Genomic DNA, 20997 nt, shown 5'->3' on the forward strand with positions numbered 1-20997 from the left:
TTCTTGACCTGCAGGCCCTGACACAGGAGGCTTTCACTGAGCACACCAGGGTAGCCCCCTCCATGTGCCACCCTGTCAACTGCATTGATTACCTTCATCTTAACTTGAATTATTTTTTCTTCTTACTTACTTTAGCCTTGACTGACTCCCCTATTGAGAATATTGACTCCATGAGAGCCAGGAACTTCTTACCACTGAGTCTCTAGGACTCAGAACAATGTCTACCACGTGAGAGGTTCTCAATATGTGTTTACTGAATGAATGAGCAAATGTGGAAGAGCTCTGCATTTATTTCTTGCTCATCTATTCCACAAAGGTTTTGAGATAGCTCATATGGAAGAAATCCAATAACAGAACAAAATACATTAAAAGATAAAACATGAGAAATAGAAAAAATGGTAAATTAGATTACAAGAGCAATACCACATTCTCAGCCTCACACAGTCATTACAAATGAGCCTAATCTTGGCTCTGGGATCCTTGTTAGCTAAATAAAACCATTAGTAAATGTCAAGGTGTTCTAGATCTGTCCTTCGTGCCCAACCAGCCTCACTTGACTGGCCTAGGAGTCACTGACCTGAGCCAGGCCAGTCAGACTCTTTCACTGGGGAACTTCTACCAAGGGATACAGGAAAGGACTCAGGTGGAGATGGCTCCCAAACTGTGAGATGATGAAGCCTCAAGAGCTGGGCAAGGTGATGAAACAGCTGGAAAAGCTAGTGTGCCAAGAAGAGCAAGAGCACAGCATGCACGTTGTGAAGACGGAGCTGAGGGAGGAGCTAGAGAAGCTTCAGAGAGTGAACAGGCAACAGTGGCTGCTGGCTGACTCCCCAGTTCCCACAAGGGCATCTGAAGTGCTCCAGATGAGATCAGTAGGATTCCTCTCGGTCCTTCTGACAGATCTCCTTTTCCTTGAGCTTCTAAGTGTGTGTTCTTGATAATCATGGTTCTAGGACCAGGACTGATGAGAGACAATAACACTGAGGCAGTCAGAATAGACTAGGTTGTGTGGCAGTAACAAACATCCCCCAAATCTCAGTGGCTTAAAACAGCAAAGACATACACATGCCACACATCCAACCTGGGTTGACCGCTGATTTGTTACACATGTCTCCACTCTGGGACCCAGACTGCAGATGTAGCCTGTAGCTGAATCATACCACAGTCACTGTGGCAACCACCCAACTGATTATAAATGGTTGGAAGGAGGAATTCACCTATTATGGCAATGAAATTTCCTATTGTAGATGGGCACATGACACTTGCCAAAACCTACTCTCTGCTTAAGCCTTTTGGAATGATTTGCTCTTCTTGGAAGATGACCAGATTTCTTTTTTTTTTTTTTAAAGATTTTATTTATTTATGTGACAGAGAGACAGAGAAACGGGAAGGCCCCAAGATTTCTTTCTTACCTTTCGAACTTTGCAAAAAAGACCAGAGAGACAGAGAAACGGGAAGGCCCCAAGATTTCTTTCTTACCTTTCGAACTTTGCAAAAAAGACCTTAGCAGGGGCGCCTGGGTGGCTCAGTCGTTAAGCATCTGCCTTCAGCTCAGGGTGTGATCCTGGCGTTCTGGGATCGAGCCCCACATCAGGCTCCTCTGCTGGGAGCCTGCTTCTTCCTCTCCCACTACTCCTGCCTGTGTTCCCTCTTTCATTGGCTGTCTCTATCTCTGTCAAATAAATAAATAAAATCTTAAAAAAAAAAAGACTTTAGCAAAACCCTACAGGATATGGAACTATTTCTTCCAGAGGTATAGACATAAAACATACTACAGGAAAACACAACCCAGTTGTGACCTCAATGAGTGGTAAGTAGGTGAGGGTGTGGAAATTCTATGGAAGGAGATATAGAGAAGGAAAGTGAATACGTCTTGGGCTCATTTGATTTCGATCTCTGATGGACTAGAACTGCCTGAAGGGGATTTTCACACACTGTCCTCTGCCAGGAATGGCTGTGATCAACCCTTCCCACCTCTCCCACAACAAAGGAGGAATTTCTCTTCTGGCTGGTTAGAATCTGAGTCATTGATGGGGCCACTATTACTAATGGCTGGAGCTGCTTTGCTTGGCATCTTGAATTCGCCAGTGCCAAGGTCAAAATTTGAGAAGAGTAGAGGGCCTTGCTAAGACCCTGATCCTGGTCTTCTTGCTTAACTTGAACTTCTCACAGGGTTGTGCATGAAGGCTTCACTGTTGGTATGGTCACTTGTTCACTGAATCCTATTTTGCTATTGTTTCGTGAGCTCCTTTGAGAACCTATTATAGTGGGGACTGGGGACATGAAGAAGGGCTGTCAGAACAACAGGATTCAGGTTTTTCTCATCTTGTCCAGAACATCATCTGAGAGCCCCCCACTCTCACCCTTAATTTTTAAGAGTTGGCTAAACATGACACGAGAAATGAATTTCTATTAGGAAATGCCATTGGGTTAAGCATAGAACATGGTTGTACAAATAACTTCCTAGAATCAGAACAATGCAAAATGGCAGTGTTGACACCTGGGAAGGATCTGTGTGTAATGCATCACTCTATCTAGAGAGAGGAAAGAATTAGGAAGTGTGTTTGGGGGATGGGGGATCAACACAAAGTGCAGAGACATTGAGAGGGAAATCCATTAATCATGTTTGTCCATGATTACCCAGGAAGAAAAAGCTACTCGTGTTTTGTGACAGTCAGTAATTAAACATGAGAGAAACCTCACCATGATTTCATGCTCCTGGTTGGAAGAGGAAATGGTGAGAGGCACAGTGCATGAGCTGAATCATCAGAGCGACAGGCATTTGCTAAACGACCCCAGAGCTGGGCGCCAAGATGGGGGTGTGTGCACTCCTTCCACATCCACTGAGAACCTGCCTAAAGGCAGCTCTGTGCTGGGGGCTACCTGTGCATAGCCCACCCCAATGGGAGTTCACAGCCTGGAGTGGGGAGGAGGGTTTGGGACAATATACTCTAATATGTGCCAGTAAACGGGAAGGGACTCGTAGCATCCAGCTTTGGGATTACTGTTACTCTAAATATGAATCGTTTTTACTCACTGGCATGAGAAGGCTGCAGTATATTCCAGAGGAGGCGGGGGAGCCCTGTTGACACCACCAGTCTGTAACTTTCCTATGATGCCTAGATTTCAAATCAAAATCCTAATGCAAATTCTTGCTTGGGTTCAAATTTCTCTAATCAGATTGCTTGCTCAGCAGTACTGGGCTGGCTATGTACTCTGGGAATGGGGGTTTGAATGAGGGAGAAGGGAAAACTCTTTTGGAACTTGGAACTCAGGAATGATGTCTCTGAGGGGGCTGGACAGGGATTGAGCACTCCATTGAGTGGGGTGGGGCAGCACTGGGAACTGGAGAGAAAAAAGCCCCAGGAAGTGGGAGTGGGGCCAGACAGGAGACAGGAGGATGAGAAAAGCAAACTTCACCCAGCTCATCCCAATTTGTGTTGGGTTTGCTCTTATCTCACTCATTCCAAAATTATTGATTACCTCTTATGAACCAGGCAGCGTTGGGACTGGAATATGGAGGGTGGGGTGTGGACACAACCATGAAGAGGACCTGGCCTCTCTTAGGGGCTTGAAGGCAAGGAGGATGAGCCGTGGGCAAAAGTAGCCCTACTGTTAGTGTTGCCAGGAGACCAGAAGGCATCATGGAAGAGGTGGAATTGACCCTTAAGAAGCACGTATTTACGTGCAAAGATGGGAGTTGAAAGGCATCCCAGGTAGGGATGTCAGGGTGGGCAAAAGCACGGAGGCAGTGTATCGAGAAGTCTGTGCTATAAAACAAACGCTCATTCAGTTGCGCCCACATGTGTGCTGTATAAAGGTCTGAGCGGGAATTTGACATTTAAGAGTGTTTTCATCTAGGTGGAAAATTTTCTGTAGTTTTTCTGCCAATAAATAGATCACACCTTTCTAGTGTAAAATCATCGTTATGATGATGATCATAGTTGTAGTAATAATAATAATACAAATTGTGATCAAGTTGGATGGAGTCTTGAATGGCCAAGTTTGGTTGTATTCAGTGAGTAAAATAAATGCATCACCAACTTGGGATCCTTCCCTTCTCATCTTTAGGTTTCTAATTCAACTTGAGCCTTTTGACTCAGAGGAACATTGCCCATCCCACACAACCCCAAATAAGAACAAAGTTATAAGAAGGAATGTCCAAGAAATAGTTTATTCTGAACAAGAGACAACACTGACTTAAACAGAGCCAGGAAACCCAGCGTCTCTCGGGCTGCTTCCAGGTCCTGCCCCCTACTTCACAAATTCATCCCAGCGAGAATTCTGATGTGCTGCCCAGGTCACAGTGAAGAGAGGAGCAGCTCTGTGGTTTCCTGGAGGGAACAGGACAGTGCTGATGGGGGACAGACAGTGACAAGTGTGCAAGACAAGTAGACTTACGTGGGCAACATAACCAAGAAATAGGCTTGGTTCAAAGAAGGAAAATAATGACCATTTCCTGTCTTTAAAATAAAAATATAAAACCACACCATCCATTAAAATGTCTCTTAAGATATCCAAGAGATGACTTCGACAGCCCCGAAGATGGATTCGTGATGTAAAAAATAAAAACCAGAAGCTGGAAGAAAAAATAAAAACACACTTGAACTTTTGACAAAGACTCCAGGAGAAAAGTTCAAGGAATCCTAAACACCAAGCTTATTTCTACAGAAAGTGACCTGCTAAATGAGCGACACAGCAAAGTTTCTCCAGACGATGATGGTGATGCCCACAAAACGTGCTAACCATCCAGTGAGTGGTGCACGCTGGGTGCGTCACGCACCGGATGCTGTTGGCCCTATAACAACCGTGCAAGGCTGGTGTTGTCATCACCGCTTCAAAACAAGGAAATGACACGTAAGTGATTATGCAGTTTGCCTAAGGTCTTCCGGTTAGTAAACAGCAGGGCTGGATTCCGAACGAGCCTGACTCCAGTCTGAGCTCTGTCCCTGGTGCTACAGCTTCTCCCCATTCAGAGCCCGAGTGCTCCCCGAACAGGTCATTCAGCAGTTTGTTCCTTGTGTGAGTCTACTGTCCTTCCAGAGTGAACTTCCTAGGCGCCCATGCTTCTTCACCCATCAATACAGGGCCACCTCATCAATGGCATTTGGGGACCCTCTTTAAGACAATGCTGAGGAGACCATACCCTTCGCAGGAAAAACACCTAGAAGGAGGGATGGGGACTCAGAATTTGGCTGTGGGACTGGTTTTGGGAGGAACTCTGATGGCATTCGATAGGGGTGACTGATAGTCAGGGACCTGACCTTCTGAAGGGCATCTGCCTGCCACCCCGGCGCAGGGGGTGGGGTGGGCGTGGGGAGCTGCTGAAATTACAGGTGGGAGGCAGTCTTCTGTGAATAAGGGCAGACGTGCACCTGCAGCATCGAGACCCCGGGGACCAGGCTGGTGTGCAGGCCACGCCCTCTTCGAGGGTCAGAAAGACTGGCCTGGCAGAGAAGGCAAACGAAGACACTTCAGGTTTTGCTCCGGGATTTGGGACTGGTGTTCCCGTTGAAAGGGCAGGCGCAGGCATGTTTATTTTGCCACCGGGCTGCATTTTCAAAAGTGCTGTGTGATGAGCCATGATGGACCGAATTGCAAAGTTGGGATGGTCTAATTGCTTTACTCCCCAAAGTTGGGAGTGCACTTCGAATATCAAGTTGGTTTTTTTGCCTGTGTAAGCAATTTCATAAATGTCACAGGTTTTGCACGTCTGCTCCCCATTTGGTTTCTCCCAATAACCTTGCAGATAGAGGTGGGACAGAGAGTTGTTTTAACCCTTTGGCAGATGCAAAAAACAGGCACAGGAAGGGCAAGGTTGTCCAAAGCCACGCAGAGAATCAGTCTGGCACCTGGGACCAGAACCTGGGCTTCCCAGCTCCAAGCTCAAGGCTCTCTCTGCATCTGATGTCATCAGGGGTGAGACAGGGACCATCGTGGCACAGAGAGGGGTTTCGGTGGGCAGGACAGAGATGTGCGCAGTCCGGTCAGGTGGTCGCAGGTGGTGGCTTAGCTGCTGCAGCCACGGGAGCAGGCGTGGGCCAGAATGTTGTTGTTGCATCCATCCTGGATCTTGCTCTGGGTCTGGCTCCCGGCCCGGCCTTCTGTGTCCAAGAGCTGGCCGCTCTGCCCCTGCTGCCTCCTTAGCCTGCAAACAAACACAGCACAGGCCTGAGATGGTGATGCAGAACAGGGGGGCGGCAGGATGTCCAGGAGACGCCTTTGTGCAAACAGGGCAACTGGGAAGCCCTCTACCCACGCCTTCCCCGGGCCAGAGTGTGGTGCCCTGGAGCCAGGCAGGCCTGGGGTCGAAGCCTGGGTCAGGTGCACTCCTGTGTTAATAACAGAGCCTCAGTTTCCCCATACGTAAAACAGAGATGACAATTCTTGCCTTATGACTCCCTGTGAAGACTATAGGAAATCATGCGTGTAATTTGCCATCAGTGTAGGTGATGAGCCCCACGCATCATTCATTCACATGTATGTACTGAACGCCCACTGATGTACCAGCCTTCGTGCCAGGGAGCAGGGGAAACCCTGGCCAGCAACGTCGTCATCTTCTCTGTCCTCTAAGAATTTACTGTCTAAACAGGGCAATGGACACTAATCAAATTATCTGCCAAATATATATCCAAACAGATGGGCATCCAGCCTTACAAAATGGCCCGTGACAAACTGTTAAGAAGCATGATTCTAAACATTGCATTTCTTTTTTTTTTTTTTTAAAGATTTTATTTATTTATGTGACAGAGAGACAGCCAGTGAGAGAGGGAACACAGCAGGCGGAGTGGGAGAGGAAGAAGCAGGCTCCCAGCGGAGGAGCCTGATGTGGGACTCGATCCTGGAACGCCAGGATCACGCCCTGAGCCGAAGGCAGACGCTTTAACGACTGCGCTACCCAGGCGTCCCTAAACACTGCATTTCTTAACAGCAGGCCTCCTGGTCACCTTCCACATGATCTAAGATGTCAACATCCTTCTCTTCCCACAGCTGTCACAGCATGCGCGGTACAGGCAAAAAATAAAACGGAGACATTTAAGGAGAGAGCTAAAAGTCTGAAAGCATGAAGAACACAGCTCTCAGTACTTGCCTCAGTTTCCCTATCTAAACCTGGGATTCTAGCATTCACTTGGAGGAGGCTAAGGGGATCACAGAGAATGTGTGCGAATTATCTACTGTGAGGCTGGAAATAGTAAGATTGCCACAATTCTCATTCTGAAAAATGCAGGATTCAGCCCAAATTTACTTTTCACATTAGTAGGTTCTGTCAAACAGGGTGCAGACCTACTGCCTGGAGGTGAAAGAGATGACCCCCTGATGACTGCAACACAGTCCACGGTCTCGACGGGTCACAGGACCCGTGTGCGTGTGTGTGTGTGTGTGTGCGCGCGCGCGTGCGCACTTGCGTATGCATCCATGCACGCTTAGGGGCGTTTTCTAGTGTTCTCAATAGTGTCAGGATTTGAGTGAGTCCTTCGGGTTACGCTGAAGTACCAGCAGCAACACAGTATTTTGAAGACTATAAACTTGGTGGCCACTGCCTCCTATCTTTTGTCCACCCACAGGGACGAGGACCAGGTATGTGGTCCCTCTGAACCCGAGGCTGTGGCTGCCTGGGTAGCACACCTGGGAAGGGCGGTTAGGGTTAACATTCATCATCCTAGTGGAGGAGGGGTCAGCACCCAGAGGGCAGGCTGGGATCCAGAGGGCAAAGTAGGGGGGCAGGGAGAGTCTAGTGCGAGGAGAGGGGGTGGGCAGACTTCCTGGGCAGGGCTGGGAACTGCCTCGGAAACTCCCCCCCCATTCCTTCTCTGTCCTCCCCGCTACCCTAGGAGACTCTCTCAGGCACCTCCGGAAAGAAAATCAGACCAAAACTAGGGAAAACTCAAACGGCTAAGAAACTGAATGGGAAACGCCTGTACTCCCTGTTTGGTTCACAAATGTAACGCCACATAATTCTCCGGGTGTATCACAAGATAAAGGTGCATCCCATTAGGATTTTCTTTTAAATGCTCAAACATAGCATAGATCATTGCTGTCTCTAGACTCCTGTACTTCTCTGACACAAAGTATAGCTTCAAAAGTTGCATAATAAAGAGTGGATCAGATGAGGGAGAGAAGGATTCAGAAGTCTTGTATAGGTCAGGGAAGGCTTCCTGCAGAAGGCAGCATTTGAGCTGGACTTTAAGGATTGGTGTGCAATGGGAGTAGCAGGGGGGAGTGACAAGGATTTGAAATGAAGGGACATGAGTGGGGTAAGGCATAGAGGGTAGAGCAGAACATTGCAGCCTGGACCAGCATCTTTTCTGGAGCTGATGGCTTAGGCACTTTGGCTCCTTCTTTTGGCCAGAGTTATTTAGAGTAGAACTAGTAATTTCAAAACCCCATACATGTGACCATGAGTACTAGACCCTACAGCATTAACTGAATGAGGTATGGGTCATCCCCCTGGCAATCTTTCATCAGATTCAGTGTGAACCAATGTGGTTGAATCAAGAAAGAAAGACCTTTCTCTAGGCTTCCATCCATCCACCTATAGCCTATGGAGCTGAAATTCTAATCCAGTTCTGGGAGACACCAAAGCCTGCATTCTTCCCACTACATCTGCACCCCCACTCACCCACCAACCATTCACCATCCATTCTCCACCCACTCATCCATATATTCATCCACTTACTTACCCATCTGCCCATTCATCTACCCCATCCATCCATCCATCCATCCATCCAACCATCCATCCATCCATCCATCCATCCATCCATCCATCCATCCACTTACCCATACATCCACTTCCATATGTCCACCCATCTGTCCCACTCCCAGCCCCACCTGTCCACTCCTCATCCACTTACCTATTTACCACCCACCCACCCACCTCTCATATACACACCCATCCATCTACCTCATCCATTCATCATCCACACATCCATCAATATATCCGTCTATCCTCCCACCTACTCCTCATCCATCTCCTTATCTACCTTTTCACCTATCCATCCATCCACTTCATCTATTCACTATACATCAATCTGTTGATCTCCCCACTTATTCCCCACCCACCCATACACCCACCCCCATCCATCACTAGTCATCATCTGCCCATCCATCCATCCATCCATCCACCCACCACCCTCCCATCATATCAATGTCCATCCACCTTCCACACACTCACCCACCCATTCAGTCCCCTCCCCTTCCACCAGCACTGTCTGTGGCTCCCAGTGGAACGGGCTGTGGAGCAGGACACAGAGCAAACAGTGAACATTCCCTGTGATGAAATCTTTGCTGGAAGGAAGTGGCACAGCATAGCACGGAGGGCCTGGGCTTTGAGTCAAGCTGTTTCTGTCCCTGTGTCTGCCACTTACTAGCTATGTGACTTTGGGAGGCTGGATTCAAACCCAGGGCTATCGTTCTCCAAGTCCCCTGCTCTTTCCACTGACTCCTGTGCCATTCAAATCCTGACCTGGACGGAAGAGAGCATGGAATGATTTTTCCACGCTCTGAAGGAATTAGAAAGGCTCATGTTGCTCAAATTAGGAATCTGTGAACCAAGACAGAGATATGAAACCATTATGATTGTGGCTCTGAGAGCTCACTTCTATGACTAGCCCACAGCTCGGTTATCTGTAACTCAGGAAGAGATGAAAAAGGATTTACATATCCTACTAGGCAGAGCTCAATGTGTTGATGCAAATTGGCTGGTTATCTCTGCAATGGCAGGAACATTTAATTTACTCAGCCAACTTATCAAATTAATTGTCAGCTTTGTGGCCAGAATTCCGAGTGACGGACACGAGTTCCCTCAACCTCCCGAACTCTACTATCAGACGCCAGAAGGAAAGCACTCTGAGATAGCGAACCTTGACCAAGGAGAGTAGGACACACATTAAAATACGTAATAAATCGGGCTGGAGGTATATTTCAAAGGCAAAGCATTTCTGAAGAGTAAAATAAAGTGATTAGCAATCAAAGTCAGTTCCAATCAAGCTACTTCACACACACAGGATGGGGTCCAACAGCTGCTGCGGACTTTCTGCAGGTGAGGCCTGGCCTCTGATGTGAGAGCCCGGTTTTCATGTATGCAGTCAGCATAAAGTGCTTTCACACCCATTCCTAGCATTCCACTGGCCCTCCCCGTGTGAGTTTCCTGGCTTGTGTAGAAACGTGGCTGGAGGGGCAAAGTGGCATAGTGGGACAGTGCAGGGTTGCGAGTATCTGCAGAGTCAGGTCAGAGGCCCAGCTTCACCATCACTGGCTGGGCACTAGCAATTTCTTCAAGCCTCTCTCTCCTCACTTGTAACACAGGGATGGGAGAAGATGAACCACTGTGTGCTATCCGCCTATTTGTCCCATAGCAGGTACTTTATAAAGGGAAGCCATGTATTTTAAAAATATTTTATATATTTATTAGAGAGAGAACACATAAGCTGGGGTGGGGGGCATCGGACAGAGGGAGAAGCAGACTCCCTGTTAAGCAGGGAGCCTGACCCGCGGCTCGATCCCAGGAACCTGGAACCATGACCTGAGCCAAAGGCAGATGCTTAACTGACTGAGCCACCCAGGCAAAGAGCAGCTATTTTTATGATGATGACCACAGTGTGGAGGTCCTCCCCTTTTGCAGATGGGGAAACTGAGGATCAGTAAGTAAAACTGAACTACCTGCCATAGTTCTGATGAATGTCTCCCAGCAAGGAGGTCCCCAGAGATGGCTCTGCAGGCCATGTCCTGGGTGGGGAGGGGGTCAGGGCAGAAGAACTGGAGGAGCAGAGGGTGCTGGAATGGGGTACACAAGGAGTGGCTGAGGGTCAGGACCCAGAAGTGGGTGAAATAGGACAAGCTAAGTACGAGAATCTACCCCCAGCATTTGTGGCGGAGTGCAGAGGGGCCCTCAAACCAGGGAAGACCAGGGCATGGAACTGGAGACTGGAACTAGGTCTCCTGCCTTGTGTGTCTCTCATCCACTGAAAGGGGCCACGGCAAGGCATCTGTCTTTTCAGCACCCAGCCCACAGCAGGTGCACAAACCAAGTGGCTGGAAGGATGGGTGGGCCAATAAAGGAATAAATGCCCACTCTCTATTGGGCAGGGTGTCTGCCCAGGTTGGTAGACTCTGTGTCAACATCCCAAGGGGGAAAGAAGGCCAGTCGTAATCAAATGAAGCAAGAGGGCATCCTAGCTGGACAAAAATTGGATTGCCATTTGCAGAACTGGTGAGTCATGGCCCTTGTGGGCAACAGTTCACATGAGTTAACATGCATGGAGCTTTTTCTCTTGTAGCTGAGGGAGCTGGGATAGCTTGTTACTGTGTGTGTGTGTGTGTGTGTGTGTGTGTGTGTTATTAAAAAAAATTAAGGCAAAACGATGTTTGACACAGCACTTAATGGATATGGTCTGATAATTTTGTATATAATGAATTATATGAGCAAACACTTGTGTAGTCAGGATTCTGTGGCAGAGGCTGTTCACTACTTAACATGTGTTAACTCCCTTGTCCTAACAACCATCCTAGGAAGTAGATATTTGCATCCCATCTTGCAGATGAGGAGACTGAGGTACTACTGTGAGGTCGAAGGTCACAAAGCTCGCAAGGATCAGTATTCAAAACCCAGCAGTCTGACTCCAGAGTCTGTGCTCTTCGCTATTATGTATACTGCTTCTCTGTGGTTCATAAACACCAGAGTTGAAGTACAAGAAAGTTCTGGAAGGGCACACGCCAAACTGAGCAAAGGTTGTCGGGTTAGGATTGAGAGGCGGCTATTGAAGGGAAGAAAGCAATTCCTTGTGTTTACACTGCAAGAATCCCTTCTCTAGCACCCCTAGCAGAGACCACTGTTAGCAAAATCTTGCTACCCACCACCTAAGACAGCCCTCTGCGTGGAGGAACAGCTCAGACCCTTAGAAACGTCTTCCACTTAGAAACAAAACAGAAATCTGCTTGTGACAGCTGCTCCCTTTTGGCCTTTGGTGTGTTTTCTAGAATTATTCTCTCTCTTTAATTCTTAGAATTTAATTCCTGGGCTGACCATCTCCCATTGTCCCCTACGTTCATTCAGCCCTGCTCAGTGCCTGGAAATCTGACTTGGGGTGTGTGGGGGGAGCTCCCAAGTCCTTGGCTTCAGCTCGCTTAGCCAGTGGGGATCCCCGCAGAGATCAGGAGGAGCAAGGGGAGTCAAGTTGGGGTATCTATTCCCCAGGCCCTCCCCGCACGGTCTCCTTGAGCTGCTGGGGACACTGGAAGGTCGTTATTCCAGCTCAGGTAGCCCTGTCCCCAATGGTCTCTCCCTTCCCCTCTCTTCCTGGCTTCCGTGAAGCCCCAGTCCACTGCACTAGCCTGTGTGTAAGCAGTGGGACATACAGAGGGTCTTCTCAACTAACATCTCCTTGGAGAATTTCCTCTGGGATTCTGACTGATAAAACACAAGACCAGAAAGACTCTTCCTTAAGCAAAGACTCAGTATAACTGGCTGTTCTACTTTCAAACTTCATCACTTACTGGGAAGATCACCTTGTATGCAATTCTTATCTCACAAATTCAATAACAGCCTTTGGCCAGAAGCATTAAAATTCTGTCTGTTTTATCTGCGGTTGCCTAAAGCAAACGTATTTGAGGGAGTCTTCGGACAGAGCTGCTATACCACCAGTGTGATACAGCAAATGTAGCAGATTATCTTACTATCCTCTCCCCCTCTCCCCACCTTTGCAAATAGATCCTGCTGGGGGAAAACGGAAGGGAGAGCAGCCTCAGGTTTCTTAGTGATGGGGACTGAGATGTATAGAGTGTGTTCTCCATCACCTCTTCACTGAATATGTACGCCCACCTTCTGGAGAAGAATTAACAATGCCCCTGGTGAGGATGAGAAGGGGACATCAAAAAGATGAGCAACTCGTGGTAGGTCACACGGCTTTTCAGACCCAAGCCCAGGCTCAAAGGGAGGATTTTGCTTTTTCTGCCTTCCCAGCCACGTGTCTCTTCCTGCACACCTGCACAAGCAGGTTTCTCTCTAGATTTAAGGGTGAGGCTGGTCTTCTGTGTCTGAGCTGGCTTGCAGGTGACACTACCAACAGGCTGGGTCCCGGAGTGAGGAGGATGACGGTGATGTGGGAGCGGCAACCCCCCCCCCCACCATGACTTGCCATAGACATACAGCGTGAATAAGAAACAAGCTTTGTTGTTGTAAGCCACTGAGATTGGGGGTGTGATCTGGGTGCAGGCTCAGAGAGGGGATCTGGAGGTCTGGACACTGGTCTGTTGATGAATTATGGCCTCAGTGCAGTTCCCTTGGGGAAACACTGTGGCTCTAGACAGAATGAATTCTTTGGCAGTTGAGGGGTGTGAGTTAGGGGTCCACTTTGGGGCTGCTCACCTCTGTACCTGGGCAGTCAGCCCTGTCTGTCCCCTTACCCTCCCCGCCCCATGTAAGGTCAGGATGTTTCACCTGCCCAGAAGAAGAGGGGGTCAGATGCGAAGGCAAGTGGGACTGCCTGCTTTTTCTTTATTAATCGGCCCTAGCCTTCAATATCCATCACTCACCCTTGTCTTTCCTCTCCTCGACTCAATTAACCCTACACTATATATTCCGCTTTCCCGGTGGGGAGCACTGCCATTATTTTGCCCTTGTGGCTCTGGGTTCAGACAGCAGCTGCTGCCTTTTAATAGACCTCATCTCCCTGGTCCTCGCTATTGATTGGGTGAGGGCAGGCACTTGACCCGAGCAGTACCAATCAGAGTCCTCCTTTGATAGCCAGATTGGATTGGTCCAGGGAATGTCACCTGACCCAAGTTGGGCCAATCAGAGCCATTCCCTGGGATACTAGAATTTGAGATCTGGAAATCCTTCTCCTTCTTGACTTTCCCTCAGCTTCCTCTTTCATCCACTTTCTTGAGTTTGGTGGTAGAGCTGGGAGACTCTGGAGCTCTTAGCATTGTGTCTTCCACTATGTGGAAAGAACTGATTTGCAGTAAAAGAAAATGACTTCAAAGTGCAGAGAAACAGAAATCGCTGGGAGGAGGAAGGAGTGAGTCCTGCCTGGGTCCCAGTGACCTTGGAGTACTCTTGCACCTCAGCCCTTCCTGTGGCCACAGGAGCCCCCCAGTGAATCCTGTTTCACCTAAACCATTAGCTTTTTCTCTCCATCCCTTGCAGCCACATCAGTCTCAGAGAATTCAGCATTTATGCTGGTATCTGTCTCTGTGACCTCCCAGGGCCACAATTTTTCCAGGTGAAGCAATGGAACATATGTTAGTAAATTAAAATTTATTAAAATATCACTAATTTTTTTTATGTCAGATGTCCATCCTTTCAAAATCACTACAATTTTTATTTATTTCACACTATTTGTAAAAATAACTTTTCTGAGACTAACAGGCATGCTTAAAATTTTGGTTAAAATTTGGGAGGAATCCAGGGTTCATGGTCACCAGTCATGGAACCTTGATTAGGCCCTGGAAGGTGTGTGCGTTTCTCAGGGCTGCCTGACGAAGTACCGGCCACTGGGTGCAGTGTGTCCTCTCGAAGTTCCGGAGGCCAGAAGTCTGCAATTCAAGGTGTCAGCAGGCCTCTGGGGGAAAATCCTTCCTTGTCTCCTCCGGCTTCCGGTGGTTGCCTGTAATCCTGGCCCTCCCTTGGTCTGCGGCTGCACGGTTCTGGTCTCTGCCTCTGTTTTCAGTGTCCCTCTCCTTACTGAGACCCTAGTCGTTGGATTTATAGTCCCTCCTCATCAGTTTGACATCATCTTAACTTGATTGCTTCTCAAAGAGCCTCTTCTCAAATACAGTACAGGGGGCAGTCTAGGAGTTCATCATATCCTTTTAGGGACACAGTGCAACCCACGAAACAGGCATTTCAGGCAGAGAATCTGAGGCTTTTTCATAAGAAGCCTGGGGGCGGGCCGGGAGCCGGATTAAGTGGAGGAAATCAACATTAAGGATCCGAAACAACAATTGTTGGAGAGGATGTGGAGAAAGGGGATCCCTCCTACATTGTTGGTGGGAATGCAAGTTGGTACAGCCACTCTGGAAAACAGTGTGGAGGTCCCTTAAAATGTTAAAAATTGAGCTACCCTATGACCCAGCCATTGCACTACTGGGTATTTACCCCAAAGATACAGACGTAGTGAAGAGAAGGGCCATACGCACCCCAATGTTCATAGCAGCATTGTCCACAATAGCTAAATCGTGGAAGGAGCCGAGATGCCCTTCAACAGATGACTGGATTAAGAAGATGTGGTCCATATATACAATGGAATATTACTCAGCTATCAGAAAGAACGAGTTCTCAACATTTGCTGCAACATGGACGGCACTGGAGGAGATAATGCTATGTGAAATAAGTCAAGCTGAGAAAGACAATTATCATATGATTTCTCTCATCTATGGAACATAAGAACTAGGAAGATCGGTAGGGGAAGAAAGGGATAAAGAAATAGGGGGGTAATCAGAAGGGGGAATGAAACATGAGAGACTATGGACTCTGGGAAACAAACTGAGGGCCTCAGAGGGGAGGGGGGTGGGCGAATGGGATAGACCGGTGATGGGTAGTAAGGAGGGCACATATTGCATGGTGCACTGGGTGTTATACGCAACTAATGAATCATCGAACTTTACATCAGAAACCGGGGATCTACTGTATGGTGACTAACACAATATAATAAAAAATTTTTTTAAAAATAAAAAAATAAAAAGATAAGGATCCGAACAGAAGTTGCCAATTGCCCCCAAGCACTTATTTCAGACCATCTTCCTGTTTATATTCCATTTTCTCCGTACATTCTGGGTGACGCTCTTCCTTTGCTTCACTTGGATATTTTTTTTTTTAAGATTTTATTTATTTACAGACAGCGAGAGAGGGAACACAGGTAGGGGGAGTGGGAGAGGAAGAAGCAGGCTTCCAGCGGAGGAGCCTGATGTGGGGCTCGATCCCATAACACCGGGACCACGCCCTGAGCCAAAGGCAGACGCCCAATGACTGTGCCACCCAGGCGCCCCTCACTTGGATATTTTAATTAAAGTTTCAACATGTATAAAAAGTTAAAGGCACGAGAGTAGTAGAGTGGAAAGAATATGAACGCGCTCAGCCACCCCAGACCTATGTGTGATCCCAGCTCCATAAAACACTGAATGCTCACCTCAGGGAAATGACTCCTTCTCTCTCGATGTCAGCATTTACCAATCAAAGCTATGGTGAGGACTCACCTTAGACAGAATGCAAACGCACCTGGCGCAGTGCACGGCATACGCCTGGTTTGCAACATATGCCCATAGTGGGAGTGTTACTTCATTTAATTGGCTGGTAATGCGATTTGTAGATGTAACAGAGAGAAAATTAGAGCAGGATTAAAACAACAATATTTACTTCAAAACAGACCATTAGATCCTATTTATAACTTCCAAATTTATACACATCCTCATTTCATAAAGGATTTAAGAAGGCCTCTAAATATTCCCCTACAAAATAAGGTACCTCTGTCTTCCTATGGAGAACTGATCGAAGGGGAAAGAAGACGGGACTTAAGCTAAGTCTCAGAGGACCAATGACAGCATGTGCTTCTAAGTCAGACAGGGTTGTATGGATGCAGGGCTACTTGTCAGGGACCACGCGTCAGCCCACTGGAAACCCACCACACTGTATTTTCCCGGGTCTTTCACTGGCTGGAGGGAACGTGTCAGGATCAGAGGCCCCTTTTCAATCAGGCTGCAGTTCCCCTTGATGGAACTGGCAGAGGGCCCTGACTCCTGGGTGATTTCCTGATCTCGAGTTTTCATGGAACTATCAGGATTCTGCAATCCAAGCACCTGCTGGGCCATCTTCATCTGTGGCTGAAATTCCTCCTGCTGCTCCAGGTCACTGAGCTGATTCTCCCTGGCCATCTTCCCGGGCTCTGGAAAGGCACCACCTTGCTTAGCAGAGCAGAGATCCCAGAAAGCTGGGCCTCACCTAACACAGTCACCTGGGCTCTTCCCCTCCACCTCGAGGGCAGGAAAGCCTCGAGGCCTTCTGCGATTCAGAGACGCCACCATAGTCAGAATTAGGCTTTTATCCATTTCCCTAAGTGTGAAATGGGAGAAAAAATCCTACAAATAGAACCGCGATGATAACGGAAAGAGCAGATGGCTGCAGGGGCTTCCCCTGCCCCACAGTTTAGAACAGAGGTGCTCTCAGCTGTTTGTTGGCTCCGTTTCCTGTCTATCCTCACCTCTAAATGACGTTTGGACCATACAATCGGAATCTCAAGGACGGAGAGGACCTGAATGTGCTGGCCTTGATTTCAGAAGGCGGGGTCCTTGCAGTTCGCCTCTTCCTAGCAATCGGGCCAGGGGATGCGCCAGTGGAGAAAGTCTCGTCTTTACAGATTAATCTGCAAGATGCAGGTAGAACCCTTCCCTGCCTTCCTGATGGGTTGCTGAAGAAATGAGAGGGATATCAAAGTACTCTGCAAATGGCACAAGCCTTGTAAAGTCAAGGATCGCTGATACCCAGGCCAGCCCTTGATGCGGAGCCCGAGGCCTAGAGAGGCTGGGACCACCCCTGCCCCCAAGCTCACAGCACTCAGGGCAGTAGGACCTGAGCCTGCCCCGTTCATCCAGTTCCCAAGCCTGGAATGAATCGTAACTTCACGCTTCGTGGCCTCCATTCCCCCAGTGGCTCCAGGCCGCAATAGAGGGTCCCTATCTCACTGCCGGGGTCCTCTGGGGAGGCCACCTGGCCGGATCAGGTCACAACACGTTTTGATCTCTCTGTGGCCTTGGTCTGTCCCCCACCGAGCCTGGCGGTGGCTTGCTGCTACTGTGCTGTCTCAGGTGGGTAAGGAGGACAGACTGCTGTCATGTGAATTTGTACGATCTTGTGCCTGTAATGTCCGGGTTCACCGACGGACAATATCTACGCAGCTAGTGGAAATTCCTTGTTCAACATTAAACGTGTGGAGCCATTTTGCATTTTGATTTAGTGCCTGGGCTCTGGAGCCTGATTACCTCCAGGGAACCCCAGCCCTGCCACTTCTTAGCCATGTGCCCTCAACATGCCCTTCTTCACCTATAACGGGGGGTTGGGGGGCTAAAAGTACTTGGCTCATAGGAAGGATGGACAGACTGCATGGCATAGACTGGGTGTCCAATAAAACGTGCCCTCAAGGCCATCCGCTCCATGCAAGTCACTGCCCCAGCTGGATGCACTGGAGAGACCCCAAGACACCACTTACGGAAGTACCCCCTCCCTTCAGGTCCTGAAGCTTATTCTCCCAGAGTGTGAGCCCCGTGAGAACAGGGGGGCTTGCTCCTGGCCGTGTCCCCTTGTATCTGATCCTGAATCAGTGTGTGCTGAACATCTGGATGAAAGCACACGCGGCAGGAAGAGCCCAGAATCTAGGGGAAGGGGGATGAGATTTCAAGTCCTTCGCGTCCCAGTTCAGAGCTGCAGACATTGGGAATCTTAATACGCACCTCAGGAAGTGTGGAAAGTAAGGATCAAAGCGTGACCCCTACCCAGGGTGACCTGCAGGCTGGGGAACATCAGGCAATGTCTGGGGTCAGTTTCGGTCGTCACAACGACAGAGGTGCTACCGGTATCTCCGGGCAGAGGCCACCGATGCTGGTAAACATCGCACAATGCACTGGACAGTCCCCACATCAGAACACTGATGTCCATCGTCATCAAATGTCGACAGGACCGAGGCTGAGAAATCCGGATTAAAGAAATGGGATCTCAAACCATAAAATCATATACCAATGTCGATGATGATGATGATGATGATGATGATGATGATTACTAGTATTATTAAGTATAATATATGCAGTATTCGGTTTTTTAAATATAACATTTTCAGGGCCTTCAAACGTTGCTTTAATGTGATTTCAAGTCTGCTGCTTTCTTTATGAGATGACACGGATAGAAAATTCAGCTCCTGAAACTCCTCTCTCATCAGGGGCTCCTGATTCTGGAAAATTCTATCATAGGCTATTGAAAAGACCTTTTGGAAAAACTGCGCTCATCTCTTTGGCCAAAAATAGGAGGACATGAACCACAGTGTGTTTCTCAAACTGGAAACTTCAGCTGCCAAGGCCTTCTAGTCCCTGGACCATTCCCTGGAAGCAGACGTTCCACCCGGCCTGGTGGCCTCTGCCTGTTGAGACCATAAAGTAGTAATAGGCTGTGTTTCTAGAATATTAGGCAGTGCTCATTTTAATTTTGCTCCCTGTTTAGAACCTGAGATCCAGAGAAGTCAGACCCAGGGCACGTCCTCTGTCCCCACAGTGGTCCGTGTATGTCTGCATCCCTGCATCTCTCCTGCCACCTGCAAGCATCCTGAGGGCACTGGTCCTGCTAGATCTGCTTCGGTGTCTCCGGGTCCAGTCCAACGGCTTCCTGTTGAAGGACTGAATGAGACTCTCCTACAGGAGCTGGCGTGGCTGATGCCCGCCCGCGTCCCCTGGGCACTGCACACTGAAGGCGGCTTCCTCATTGCATGGGCGGGGGGACGGGGGGAATTTTCTCTGCTCCGGAGCTCCTTCTGGCTGAGGAAGCACACAGGTTCTGTGCAGGGGCCAGGTCGCCATGCAGGGATGAGGCCCTTGGGAGCACGCTTAAGCCCACGAGGGCTAGAGCTGCAGGTCACTACCCCAGAGCAAGAGAGACAGAGGGCTGGAAGGTTTGCGGTTCTAGATGGGAATTCTTGTGACGAGCTCAGAACCTGCCATAGGAGGCCCCCTTTGGGCACACTCGGTCTCTCTCCGCAGAAGTTCTCGAACGACAAGGCATCCCAATGACACTAGGAGCAGGTTAAAATGCCGATCACCAGGACTGTTCGCTCACCAGCCAGCTTCTGACTCAGAGGGCGCGGTATCCGTCTCGTAAGGCGGCTGTAACACATCGCCACCATCTGCGGGGCCTTACAACAGAAACTGATCGTCTCTTGGCTCTGGAAACCAGAAGTCTGAACTCAAGGGGGCAGCGGGGTTAGACCCTCCTGGAGGCTAAGGGAGAATCTGGTCCAGGCCTGTCTTCCAGCTTCTGGTGGCTGCTGGCCATCCCTGGCGTTCCTGCCTCCGGAGCCTTGCGCCTTTGGAGTCATATTGGAGTGGGAATGACACCCCCCTCCTCCAACTGACCTCATCTTAATTACATCTGCAACAGCTCTCTGTCCAAATGAGGTCACATTCTAAGGGACTGGAGGCTAGAACTTCAACATATCTTTTTGGGGGGCACAATTAAACCCATAACAGGGGCAACAACTCTAAATGCTAATACCCCCTCCCCCCACAGTCCCCCGGGGTGTGTGATGTGTGCTCCTGTGACCAGGGCCCTTCACCTTGAAGGCCCTCTGTGCAGCGGGAGCCAGCCCAGTATACGCGGAGCTGGCCCAGTCTGCCGGGAGCTCATGGCCTGGTCCATGGAGAAGGAAATCTGACCACCGCTGGGGGCTGCCCGGGGCGGTGTGGCCCCAGCGAGCGTGAAGGGGAGCCCCGCTCAGCATCTCGGCCTCCCCTCCCCAGTCAGGCCACCGGCCACTGGCGGATGTCAGGTCGGAGGGTTTAATGTTCCAGCTGCCCAAGTGCCAGCGTGGCCGGTGCTGCAGTCTCAGGGCTGCGGAACGGGGTGGGGGGGGAGGATGAACAGGTGCCACTTTTTTCCTTGGCTTAGAAGGAAAACTCTTGGCTTCGGGGAAACTGTGCCTCATGAATGGGCTCCTCCCAGGCAGGTGCAGATGAGAAACTGCGGCAGGAGGGCTGTGACGTGGCACCTTTCCCATGTTCACCGTGGAGTGGGAATGGGGCTGGATGTGGAGGGGTCGCCGTGGTGCTCAGACAGCATCCTGGTGGGACGCAGCTAGGCCCTCCACCTGGATCCTTGCATGTGGCAGGTGGGGGTGGGCCTACCAGCCTTCGGGGCCCCTGGGTGTGTGGGATGGGGGGCAGCTCAGATGAGCAGCAAGGGAGGGACAGGAGCACAGGAACCGCAGCTCGGCGCCCATGCCACAGAGCCCCCTACGGTCAGCCGTGTCT

At 49.3% G+C, this 20997-nt stretch overlaps 1 protein-coding gene across 1 annotated transcript in view; it reads right to left on the reverse strand.

Moving 5' to 3' along the window:
• Nucleotides 1-4149: 4149 nt before the first annotated feature.
• STK32B (serine/threonine kinase 32B) overlaps nt 4150-20997 on the reverse strand; it is a 375736-nt gene continuing 358888 nt past the window's right edge. Inside the window, exon 12 of the mRNA XM_057309658.1 lies at nt 4150-6148. Within this exon, the coding sequence (XP_057165641.1) occupies nt 6010-6148 (139 nt within the window). The 3' untranslated portion in view covers nt 4150-6009. The remainder of the gene's footprint in view (nt 6149-20997) is intronic.

Source organism: Ursus arctos, unplaced genomic scaffold, assembly GCF_023065955.2.
Source record: "Ursus arctos isolate Adak ecotype North America unplaced genomic scaffold, UrsArc2.0 scaffold_9, whole genome shotgun sequence".
Lineage (NCBI taxonomy): Eukaryota > Metazoa > Chordata > Mammalia > Carnivora > Ursidae > Ursus > Ursus arctos.